The sequence below is a fragment of the Fundulus heteroclitus genome, chromosome 20, assembly GCF_011125445.2.
Source record: "Fundulus heteroclitus isolate FHET01 chromosome 20, MU-UCD_Fhet_4.1, whole genome shotgun sequence".
In the NCBI taxonomy this organism is placed as follows: Eukaryota; Metazoa; Chordata; class Actinopteri; order Cyprinodontiformes; family Fundulidae; genus Fundulus; species Fundulus heteroclitus.
Window position 1 is genome coordinate 12,017,187 of NC_046380.1, and position 13,166 is coordinate 12,030,352.

The 13,166-nt window shown below is 38.8% G+C and overlaps 1 protein-coding gene and 1 long non-coding RNA gene across 4 annotated transcripts in view; one reads left to right on the plus strand and one right to left on the minus strand.

Annotated features, from left to right (window-relative positions):
- The window catches only part of arhgef10la (Rho guanine nucleotide exchange factor (GEF) 10-like a), a 175,486-nt gene that overhangs the window by 59,051 nt on the left and 103,269 nt on the right, over positions 1-13,166 (minus strand). For all 3 annotated transcript variants that reach the window (XM_036151338.1, XM_036151337.1, XM_036151339.1), the window contains one exon: positions 8,274-8,395. In XM_036151338.1, coding sequence (XP_036007231.1) covers positions 8,274-8,395 — 122 coding nt within the window. The remainder of the gene's footprint in view (positions 1-8,273; positions 8,396-13,166) is intronic.
- Positions 3,629-7,759, plus strand: LOC118567123. The gene is made up of 3 exons (XR_004933499.1): positions 3,629-3,747; positions 3,894-4,009; positions 7,038-7,759. It is a non-coding gene; the product is annotated as an uncharacterized LOC118567123 (long non-coding RNA).

The following is a 13,166-nucleotide window of genomic DNA, read 5'->3' on the forward strand; positions in this document are numbered from 1 at the left end:
TTGTAATCTTTGGGCCAGAGTCTTCAAAAAATAAAGTTCTTAATCAATCCCTTAATCTGGATGGCATTAACTTGGCCTCTGGTAATAAAGTTAAAAATCTTGGTGTTGTTTTCGACCAAGACATGTCATTTAAATCCCATATTAAACAGGTTTCCAGAGTTTCCTTTTTTCACCTCCGGAATATCGCCAAAATTAGAAACATTCTGTCCAGGAGTGATGCTGAAAAACTAGTCCATGCATTTGTTACTTCAAGGCTGGACTATTGTAATTCTTTACTATCAGGAAGTCCACAAAATGCAGTTCGAAGTCTTCAGCTGATTCAAAATGCTGCTGCAAGAGTTCTGATGAAAATCAACAAGAGGGATCATATTTCTCCAATTTTAGCTTCCCTTCATTGGCTTCCTGTTAAATCAAGAATAGAATTTAAAATTCTCCTTCTAACGTATAAAGCCCTTAATAATCAAGCTCCACCATATATCAGAGCTCTGATTACCCCGTATGTTCCTAACAGAGCACTTCGCTCTCAGACTGCAGGTCTGCTGCTGGTTCCTAGAGTCTCTAAAAGTAGAATGGGAGGCAGATCCTTTAGCTATCAGGCTCCTCTCCTGTGGAACCAACTCCCAGTTTTGGTCCGTGAGGCAGACACCCTATCTATTTTTAAGACTAATGTTAAAACTTTCCTTTTTGACAAAGCTTATAGTTAGAGTGGCTCATACCCTGAGCTATCTCTATAGTTGTGCTGTGATAGGCCTAGGCTGCTGGAGGACATCAGGGTCTAATTTTCTCACTCTACTGATTTCTACTGTTCTTCAGTCTACTGTTCTCCAGTTTTGCATTGTATTACATTGAAATGACTGTCGTCATTTCAGCTTTTAACTTTTTGCTCTCTCTCTTTTTCTTCATAGTAGGTACACCTGGTCTGGCGTTCTGTTAACTGTGACATCATCCAGAGAAGACGGCTCACCCGCTACTACCATCTAATGTAGAACAGATTACTAGATCAATGTGTGCTTCTGTGCTTGTTTGTCTGTCTTGTTGTGTCTCTGTTCTGTCTTCTGTAACCCCAGTCGGTCGAGGCAGATGACCGTTCATACTGAGCCCGGTTCTGCCGGAGGTTTTTCCTTCCCGTTAATGGGTGGTTTTTCTTCCCACTGTCGCTTCATGCTTGCTCAGTATGAGGGATTGCAGCAAAGCCATGTACAATGCAGACGACTCTCCCTGTGGCTCTACGGTTCCCCAGGAGTGACTGCTGCTTGTCGGGACTTTGATGCAATCAACTGGTTTCCTTATATAGGACATTTTTGACCAATCTGTATAATCTGACCCAATCTGTATAATATGATTGAACTTGACTTTGTAAAGTGCCTTGAGATGACATGTTTCATGATTTGGCGCTATATAAATAAAATTGAATTGAATTGAATTGAAAATGGGGCCAATCTTACTGGCCAACATGGTCATTACTGCAACCAAGACAGTCAAGGAAAAGTGTGTGCTATGTAAATATCCTAAATTCCAATAAGTTCGATAAACTGAAAAGAAACCAGATTTCTAAACTGTCTTGCCAGAAAACAGCCATTAGCAGTTACACATTGTGTTGCTTGTGCCTTCTGTTTGCCAGAATGATATTACTGTGAAGTTAGAGAGAGAACCGCTACGCCTGGGTGGATGTGTGGAGAGAATTTGCGTTTTGTCCATGCTGTGGCATCTATTCTGAACAAATGCACAGAGTGGTTGATATCTGCGACTCTGAAAGATAGCAAACAACCTTCAGGAAGAACAAAACAAGCAGCATTGCATAAGGTGTCAACCTGAAGCCTGTGGCTTAAATAATTAGAATAAAAAAACAGTCTTGGGGAAGAGGAAATAAATCATCAGGAAGATGTTGCCTGAGGCAAAGGCCACCTTTTTACCCTGTCCTTCTCCTTTTTAATCCATATTTCATGACACACCGTCTCATCTCTGATATAACACACAAACAGCCTTCACACATAGCTCTTTCATTCATTTTGAATGTAAGAGCTCTGAGACATTATGTGCGTGAATTAGTCAGTCCCAGACAATGCTATAAACGTAGGTATGAGAACAAAATGTGTTTCCTCGTGTAAACGGATGCCACTCAACAAGCTCATTTTCTGTGCATGCAGCCACTTTTATGTGGTAGCCGAGTGCTCAGTACCTCGTGCTTATCACTCCATCAGCGGGGAAGATGGATGACATGGTGAGTAAGAAGAGCATAGACAACATTCTCCTGAAGCACCAGCTAGCCACGTAAACAAGTGCAGACCCGAGTGACCTCGTAGAAAGCAATTTCAACAGATGCCGAGGAAAGTTACAACCTATAGCAGGATTAATGGATTCCAAAGCTTAATTGCACATTTGTATCTAAAGAAGAAGAAACAAGACATGAGCATAAATAAAGAACTGTGATGACATGCGTGATTTATCTAGACAAGTGAAGTGCCTCAAAGTAAAGATGTGACACTCAAGACACAGAAACAATCATCGGAAGAAAAAAAAGAGGCTAAAATGGATACAGCGCATTATTCATCTTAGAGTATCATTCTGTACTTTAAAGTGTACATGCAGAACTTCTCCAAGCTCAGGCCTGTCAGCCTCTCCCAGCCCCATCCTCACTAAATACCTTCTGAACAAATTAGAAACATGCATTTAGCAGTCATGAAGTCTTGCCCGTGGATATAAAATAACCTTTTTAGGGCTGCAGAAACAGCTCTGCTTTCTGCAGTGAATTATGTGGCCAAGAGACGCCTGTCCCCTCGACATAAAATACTACAAATATAAAGGGAGCATCTTACTCTGCGAGAACTCATGAAACAGGACAGCAACAAGCCACTGATCTTCTTCAGAGCTCTGCTGAATAAGCTGTTTAACAGAAATACTGTGCAAAAGAAAATATGTGTGCCCTAGATAAAGACAGGTATGTAATTTAAGCCCCTTAGTTCCCAACGCACCTTGTGATGCCAGTTGGTAAACAGCTTGCTGCGCTGTCAGATTACTGGCTTTCATAAATACGCCCCTTTGTTGGTATGTAAACATCGAACTCAGAAAACTTAACTTTTTGCACCTTGAGCAAACCAGACCAAAAAAAAAAAAAAAAAAATGATGAAGTCTTTGTGGAATATTGTGGTTAAAAGTGCCGTCTGATGCCTCACCATTATCTGCTCTGTTTATCTTTATTAGCCTTAAGTGGCAGTCTTGGTAGAACAGACTTCGAGCACTAATGTGCTAATGCTGTAGAATCTGGCATTAATTGTTCCATTTAACTGTCATTTCGCCTGTGTAAAAATCTGTCACCCTTTTGGCTTTGGTATCTCATATGAATCCCTTAACCCAACCACCTCACAGCTCCCGATGGGCAAAATGCCAAACCTGCTCTGTTTCATCTTTCAAAATGGCAGAAAGGCCACAGAAAATGAGCGTGCCGTGACTCCTTAAACATCACAAAGTGGTTTATCTATTAACCAGGAGAGAGTTTGATTTTCTGCATATATGTGAGTGTGTGTGTGTAAGGGCCTCTGTTTGCGTGTATGAGACAAAAAAAGGGAGGGGGTGAAAGTGATAAATTGAGAGGAGGCAGTCCTCCCCCGCTGTTCTCACTTCGCAGACTTGTGATAAGGTTTATCTCCGGAGCCTAACGAGTTCACCCTGTAGCCCTCTCAAGCTCCCACTGAGTGGACCTCGATGTACAGAACTGCAGGCAGCTAGCAGTGGACGGAGCTCCCTCAGGTGACCTGTGTGTATTGTTCATACTTAGCTGCTGCAGAGCTAATTTTTTGCAGGAAATGGCTTCAGCCCCTTCGGCCACATCTCTTTTAATCTGGGATTTCTTTTATGCTTCCTTTTCTTCATCCTTTCTTCTCACTGTAACTCAGACTGCCAAGAGAAGCTGCGAGAGCTGGAGAAAGAGCCGTGGAGCTTTGGCACAGAGAGGCGTGTGTGTGTCTCAGAGGCAACGGCTGAGGCAAAGATGGAGGGGGACTGCTGCTGAGTTAAGCCCCTAATCACACTCTGCTCTGCATGAAGGACTTAAAGTCACTCCATTTAATTCTACCTTCTCTTTAGTCAGAAAAGGGAAAGAAAAAATGCCTACCTCTTCAGCTTTCTTATACCTAGACATCACTCCTTATCCATTCTGCTTATGCATGAAATAGCACAGCTACAGAAAACACTGGCTCAGATATGGTCAAACGTGTGTGTTGCACACCAGAAAAAAAGGAATAGGTAAAATAAATGTACCAAATTGCATTAGTATATTTATACTTTTTTAATCTTAAAGAAATATGCAACAAACATATGGAAAATCACATTTGCTTAGCTCTTCAGTGCTATGCTCAGGTGCTTAGTTTATTTACGTGTAACGTTTGGAATTTCAGACGATCCTCAGAGACCGAAGATTCCCTCTGGCCTCGAAAGATATTAATTGATTTGGCTCAGAATCCAGGCCACATGTAACAGCCTTTCGGCAGAACTTCTCTGGTTGCCTTCAACATCTTGTGGGAAAACCCTCTCTACCATGTAAAAATGTGACTTTTTGGGCTTCCAGCTGTTGTTTCACCTGACTTTGCTCAGTCCTCCATATGGCTGGGAGAGTACAGGTTAATGCATGGGTCTTAATCAAATGCTGGAACATTGACTAACACACGGGGGTTCAGCTGCCATTAAGATAATTGCATTATCACTTTATAACAGCCTCCCCAGTAGACACGGTAATTTGACTCTCCCTTCACAACCCAACATGTTCAGGTGCATAACCAGAAAAAGGTGATTCAAAATATTTTTCTTTTAGGCATAAGAATATATTTAAGACCAATTCTATGGACTCCTAAAACCCTTTAAGTAGATCCCTTGCTTGCTCTGACCGTTTAATCTATCGGAAGCTTTTAGGTCCTAACAGCTCGTATTGATCGAAAGGCTTTAGGTAGCAACATGAAGAAATGTTCCTGTGTCACCTTGTAATTCCAATAGTCTATGCATTTTGAGTGAGATCATCAGTGAGATGGTGTGTTTTTAGTGGGCTTTGATTGCATTCAATAGGAAGTGAGTGTGTAAAATGGCACTCTATAATCTATTTTGGTGCAATCTCTCAGTATAAGAAAAAAAATCTGTCAAAATTGTGGACTAATGGCTTGTTCAGAGGAGTTCATGTCAGCGGAAGTCAAATTGCACTGACAGATTTATCCAATGTAATCCAATTTGAAGCTCTTTGCCTCATAAACACTGCCAGTTTAGAAACACTCAGGAATCAAAATATGCACTGCTAAAACACATGCCGATAGCTGCGATAGTTATTTTTATTATTTTTATTCTTAAAACTGACAAAATAATCCAGGTGAGGACAAAATTTGGTGTATCATTTATTATATTAGTATCATTGCTGTTGTCCGAATTAGGGAATTAAATAAAAGTCTATAGTCTATAGAAATGTGTTTTTATTCATAAATCTAGTATATTTTCAATATTCAGAAAATAATGAAAGCTAATTACATAAAGATACATATCATGTTAAATATTTACATGTATTGGCACAATTTTATAACTAGATGACAAATACAAACAATGTATTTGAAAGACATGCACACTCACCGGCCTCTTTATTGAGTATACCTGTAAAATCCCTTGCTAGCACAAAAGGTGAATCATCCAATCAAAAAGAGCATCAGGATGTTGAAGAAAGGGGATTCAAATGACTTCGAACTTGGCCTGGTTGTTGATACTGGACAGATGGGTGGAAGTAGTTCCGGAACTGCTAACCTACTGGGATTTTCACACACTGACATTTCCTAGGGCTAACAGAGAATGGTTCAAAAAGAGAAGAAAATCTCTGGTACATTCGATATATTCTAATGGTCTCCAAAGTCACCACTTCTCAGTTTTTCATTCCATCACACCCCAAAGCTTAATTCACTATCATCGAGCATGTGCAGTTGACAAATTTGGAGCAAATGTAATAATTAGCAAATTTACCTTTGAGATAAATAAAAATACAATACAAATACAAAAATACGTGTTAGGAATCTATAAGGCACCTTTTTGAATCAATGCCACAAACAAAGAAGGCATATTATGAATGCAGAATAGCACTAAACTCAAAACTAGCAAGTTCTGGTTTGTTTGTGTTTTTTACATTCCTCCAACAGAACTTACCAAAACAAATAACATTCAACCTATCTTAGCTGTATGTGTTGAGATGACCTTATTTAAATTTAGATTTGAACTTCCACAACTGTAAGATACACTCAGCAAAGTCTCGGCATCTGATGATTTAAAAAACTGAGTGGGTTAAATCTACTCAGCTTGGAGTGAAGTTTAAAAAACACGACCTGAGATCTAAAGAGCTTCAGGCTTCCATTGGGTGGTGTTTCTTCCTGTATCTTACACTAAACAAGCTCAGTATGGCTCCATGGATAAAAGCCAAGAAAAACCATTATTAGAAAGCAACACAAATAATCTTTTTTGTTGCAAAGCCTTTCACAGGTGAACATATAATGCAAGGAGTGGGTCAAACTTCAGCTTTTTCTTGGGTATAAAGCGGTAACATTTTACTTGGTTACCCTGGTAACAGAAGACTAAAATGTTCTAAAAGAAATTATGAAGACTAAGAATTACCACTGCATTTTGAGGTGAAATGTCTTACCATAAGACAGAAAAGAAGTTATCAAGTAAAGTCTCCAAAAGGAAAAAGATTGACTGTTTTGAAACTTACAACAGGAAAAAGGATATAACAAAATATGATAAAAAAAAATATATTTGGAGAGAGCTGAAACATGGTACTGTTAAAACTACCTTTGCAAAAGATCTCAAAGGTACAATGATATTAAGAGTGGGTGAAAATTATTGCAGACAGTCACATAAAGCATCTAGATGGGTAAAAATGTTATGGCCCATTATTGTTGCAAAACGTATTAAAACGTTAGAAAAAGTTTCATAGTCTGTGCATTGTTCTCTTGTATAAACTCTGCTCTTTGTTTTCTAATGGTATCCATCCATCTGTTGTCTGTACACACTTATCCTTGCAGGGTCACGGAGGAGCTGGTGCCTCTCTCCAGCGGTCATTGAACAAGAGGCGGCGTACACCCTGGACAGGTCGCCAGTCCATCACAGGGCAACAGAGACACAGAGGATAGATAACCATGCACACACACACACTCATAGGTAAGGAGGTAAGGGCTATTTAGAGTGACCAGTTGAACTACCAATCATGTTTTTTCTGGACTATGGGAGGAAAGTGGACACAGAGGAAACCAGAAAAAACAACATGTTCGGGCAGAACTTGCAAACTCAATACAGAAAGGCAGGGATTCAAACCCAAGAACTTCTTGCTGCAAGGCAACAGTACTACCAATAGTCCTATCCTGCAGTCCCTTTAATTATGTCATTTGCAATAAGATATTTAATTACATTCGCTCAGTTTTCCATTGTTGTTGAATCTGTTTAATAATTTCTGCGGTTCCTCCATTCTTTCTCCATGTTGCCATAATTGTGTCTTTATGATTGTTGTAGAACTAACCAACTCTCTTCAGGACAGAACATGATTAAAATAAAAATCTAATTACATATAGGCTAAGATTGATTTTAATATTAACATCACATTTATAAACACATTTTATGTGGCTGCTTTTATATCTGTGCACAATTATCAACAAGAGGGCCGGATAATATCAGAATAGTATTTAATTGTGATACCTTTGCAGAAAACATTTTTGATTACAATTTACCAAGAATTTCTAAATGTGTTTCTTTTTTTTTGGCATTACACAGCATCCCCCCCCCCCCCCCACACACTTTCAATGAGCATTAGGATCTTAAGCACTAAATATATTCATCTTGTGTAGGAATCAAGGACAGCTGGAGGCAGCAGTCTTTTGTAATTGTGATATTCCACAGACTGATATTGTGATGACAACAGTGATCCCATTTACTGTGCAGATCTAGTCGCCAATTTTCCATTAACCACCGGGTAAAAATAAGGCCATGTTTTAAGAAAAACCTCACAGTCACAATAGTGGCAAAGTAGTGAGCATTGATACCTTTCAAGCAGTTGATCTGCGTTCTTGGCTATCAGAGTTTTGCAGCATAAGCTGGAAATAGTTAACTGAGAGTCTGACCAATCTCAATCCATAGGGATTTTTTTTTTTTTACATGCGTTTCATGAGATTTACAAAGAACGGGTGAGTGAGTGAGTGAGTGAGTGAGTGAGTGAGTGAGTGAGTGAGTGAGTGAGTGAGTGAGTGAATGAGTCAAAGCAGATTTACCTTTCTCTCTGCTGACTTTGTTGCGAAAACAGGCATGTAACAGGCAAGCAGCGGACAGGAAAATGGTACTATTGTCTTCCCTTCATCTTCTCCATATAACCAGCCTCGTGAATTCTCTCCTCCTGAAACAAACAAATGAATAAATAGTTTTTACCTCTCATCATACTGACCATAAATGTCTCATTTATTATACATAACATTGTGTAGGAGCTATACTAAAATCTTGTGTATGCCAAAAAAAAATCCTGATTTATAAAGCCATGCACACAACAAGCAATTTCCTTTTATAAATCACAGCTGCACCTTAACTCTCTACACGCCCACATTCAACCATAAATGGTCAAAGCAAAGCTCCTCATGAATTGCAATGTGTACTTAAATGAGCCAGCTGATCATTGTTATTTCATGGTCAACAATGACAACCATGAAGAAGACAGCAACGAAATGGAAAAAAAATTCAAAGAAAGGCCTTTTATTAAATGTGTAAATCAGCAGTGTAAATGCATCCAGATTGTCAATTTGAGAAGGAGTGAGCCCAGGAAGCATGCAGGTTTTCCACGTGAAGATGAAGAATCCCTAAACTGATGCATCAAAGACCACCTCCGGCATTTTAGGAAGCCTTATGCACATTCAACAGCTAAGCTCACGTGGGCATGTGTATTAAAGCACGCCTCCTCTGGATTCTGGGATTTGGAGAACGGGTTAGGACCCAGCACCTGAGGGGGTAGCCATTGTCCCCTGTAGGCTTAAGTGGGATGCCATGCTCTAGGGATTCCAAATCGCCATATTAGCCAGTCATCATGGGCCAGGAAATCTTGGTGATCCCTGAAAAAGCATTCCCTACTAATTCTCCCATTTACAAGGCCTTCCAGCAGTGCACATCCACTGGGAGGCATAGTGCACGAGTGTCACCAGGTTATTTAACAGTTTACAGCAATCAGTGTGATTGCTTGATACATTGTTGCAATGTATTTGCTGATTTGTGGCACACATCCCCCTAGAGATCATTAGGGAGAGGAATGTAATGGTAAAACCCAGATGAAATGTTGCACAGGCTTTGGTTTTAGATTTAGGTTGGCTTATAGGCCTTCTTTATTACTTTCAAAGGTCTTTATGTATACTTATGGCTCACCAGCACAAGCATTAATAACACTGCAGTTTTGAATTCTTATTATGAAGTCAATCTACATTTAAAGTTTGATATGGTGTGAAACCGAATGTCTGAGAGGGATCATGATGCAGTGTGGCTGCAATTCACCACTATACATTCCGTGGCACCATTTCCCACCGTCTCCAAAATAACGTATTCATGGGTCAGAGTTTGCGTGAGAGACCGCACATTCTCTTGTCAAGTTTTTCTTTATAGATCACAAATTTTGTGATGAAAGTGACATACACAAGATTTTGTGCATATGCAACTTTTATAAATGAGACACCTGGTCTGTATTTGACCTACTTGTATTGCCATGTTAGCACACATTACGTCCAAATAAGATGGAAACTTTCTGTAATTTTGTGAAATCCAAAAAATAACCAAATAAATAACCAAATATTCTGAGGTACAGTATATGTCAATTATGTTGGAGTGTCAGGTTTACACTCAAATTGGCTGCTTTTGGACATATTGTGCTGAAAAAAAAAATGCTTTGGGCAAGTTGTTAACACTTTGCTTTTCACAACACTTTTGTAACCGCACAACGGCTTTTTAGAAAACATTAATAGGAAATTTCTATTAAATAGTTATTAATTTTAGATCAGGCAACCCTGCACACAAACCCATAGCGAGTCAAGAGTTGGAATTAGGAGCATCGATCACTAGAGTTTAGTGTTTGTTACTGATTTGAACGCTAGCCCGTGTTAGCAATGATGCTGCTAACATAACTTTTAGTCCATAAGCATATTTGCCAGAATGAATGAAGTAGAGGCCAAAAGCTAGGTGCACATTTACAGCACAATGTGTATATTTCATCATAGAAGAAGATTTCTTCTTAATAAATAATTTTTCGTGTGAATACTGTAACGTTCCGTTATGACACCCAAGCACCAGACTGAGCTTTCACCCCGCCAGCGCCCCGAAACCACCACTCATCTCACCGGAAGCCATACATTTCTTCCAGTATTATCCCAAAATAACCTAACTTAAAGAAACAGAAGTGTGCAACAGTACTTAGCAATAAAGTCTAATACGGATCATTGCAATATTTTTTTATTGATTCAATTTACAGTCTTAGATTTACATTTTTACAAAGGAAACATTTTGTACACTTCTTTATTGTGTGGGGAAAAACACTGTCAGACTGCCATTACATTTTTCATCTTGCGTAACCCCTAGTGGCAGCTCCCAGGTGTGCGTGCACCATGCTAAGTAAAACATGCACTGTATCCTGTCAACGGTCACCACTCACTCTATAGTTTACATATTTCAACTGCCAACAATGTACTCTTATTTACATCAGATAAAATCTATTTTTAAGACTTAAGTCTCAGACTAGGAGCATAATTTAAGTCTCAAGTCTTTAGGGGACATGTCTAAGTCAAGTCTGAAGTCTTTCATTTTTGCAACTTAAAGGAGCAATAAGCAATATTTCACCAGGTGGTGCTTGAGCACAGGTGTGACAGGCCACGCCTCTCTACTATGCTCTGGCTGCAACACGGCCCCTCCTTTCCCTTCTCATGTTTCCTTCTATGCACATATTTGTAATGAATAAATACACAGCAAAACAGCATATCCTTTTGGAGGAACATTTTGTAGTTCTTTTTGTCTGAAATAATGAAATTCTGCTTATTGCTCCTTTAAGTGCCATTCGAGTTGGAGACATAAACTCAAGTTGCTATCTCTGACCTGCAGTACATAATATAACAGTATAACCAGGGATCCTGTGAAATTCTGCAATTCCCAGGTTTGTAATATTTTCCCATAAGGAAAAGTTTTTAGACAATAACAAATGTTCTAATTGCAACATTTCCACATTTCCACAAAGCTACAAACACAAATTCTTTGGAGATAGCATTCATGGCATTAAGTTAAAAAAAAGGCATAGGACAATCATATCTTTGAACAAAAAAAAATTAATGCTCTAAAGAGCTGTATGGAGTTGGATAGAAGTGTTGCACTGCTGATTGTCCATTTAGGTAACAACGTTTATTTAAATCCGAGCTTTGTCAGACTGGATGGGAAGCATGGGCAAACTGTAGTTACTACTATAACTGTTCTGAAAGTGGGAGCTAGAAATTTGGCTGTGCTACTTGAGGTCAGTCTGAATCTTGCCCTGTTACCACTCCAGCATGATTATGACTAGGCCTTGTTTCACTCCCATGATAACACATCAAGTTGCTCCAATGGCATATTGTGCTAAAGAAAGTCTTTGAGTTGTTCTGTTTTATGTTCCTGTTTTTCTCAGCTCTGAACATCATGCTTGTCTCTGCAACTGTGAAGCACTGCAACCTTCTAAACCTCCCACTACCAATGAAGTTTCAGTGTAAGTGAATCAATTAATCAAATTTTATTTTATTGTATTTTAACTTATATATACATTTGTTTCCAGTTTATGTAGTGACATGCTTATTTGTACATTATAACAATGCAATTAGGATCTTATGATGATCATGAATTACACGTTGATCCACAGAAGCACTTGACATCCTTTTGCAAAATACAAATAAGGTGGTCACGGGGATCACCTCATTTTAAATTTTTAAATTGGGGTTGCTAAGTGTACACAAATGTTGTTCTTTTTCATTTACAGCTATTCTGAGATGTCCAACTTAAATAAATCATTTTAAACCATGCTGCAACATCTCCTGTCCAATGTCTTGCTGAAATCCTCCAGTATGATACAGAGGTGTGAGGTCACATATCTAAAAGGGTAATGCATTAAGACCTGAAACATTCTTTAGACACGTGGGCAGTCGTAATCATATGCCACACAAGGTCTATGTGGGTTAATTGAGGGCAGACTGCAGCAGGAGTGACGCGAAGGCCAGTAGGTTATTTTACAGCAAAGTAATTATCAACTTTCTTCATTAGCTTAAATACATTTCTGTACTGGCTGTGTTGAATGTATCTGTTATAATTGACATGGAGTAAACAAAGGGAAAGGAATTTTAAAATAAACAGAGGAGGAAGGTAAATATGAAAATAAATGAAACACAGACTTTAACTGCAAAAGAAATAACATAAAATATGGACACACCACCCACTCTTGCGAGTATGTGCAGGGAGTCAAACATTATTTTGCAAATTTATTTCCATTACTTAGAATTATAAACATAAGAAATCCATCAATCAAAAGCTGTTGCTAAATTGCTTTCTCTTAGGAGATGTATTTTTCTTTGGGTGCTTCTATTTCCATTAAAAGTGAATTAAAACAATTATGTTGTTCCACACTTTTTGCAAGTTTTAAAGTTAATGTTTACTTTGGAGTAATTCCAGATCAACTGTACATATATTTAATTTACTAATTTTAATTATTCTGTGATTACATGGAATCAATAATGCTGTAATTTCTGTTAACCATTTATGAAAGGAGCAATAAGCAAAATTTAAATATTTTAGATAGAAAGAACTTAAAAATAATGATGCGAAGAACTAGAGGTAATATTTCAGATGAACTATGGTATGACGTCACACCGCAGCTCTCTGGGTTGTTTTCCAGTCTCTTGTTTGCATAGCAGGGCCGGACCTTCCATGTACATGGGCACGCTTGCATGTATATGCATGTGAACAGCTGCCACTCAGGGCTTAACCCCTCCCTGCCCTAAAACACCACCATCAGAGCAGCACAGTGATGGAGGAACATGGCGGAAGCATTATAAAGTTATGAGTTACTTACTTCTTCACTTGACATGTTCCTCCTAAAGGCGATGCTGTTTAGCTCCCTTTTTGTTCTTTAC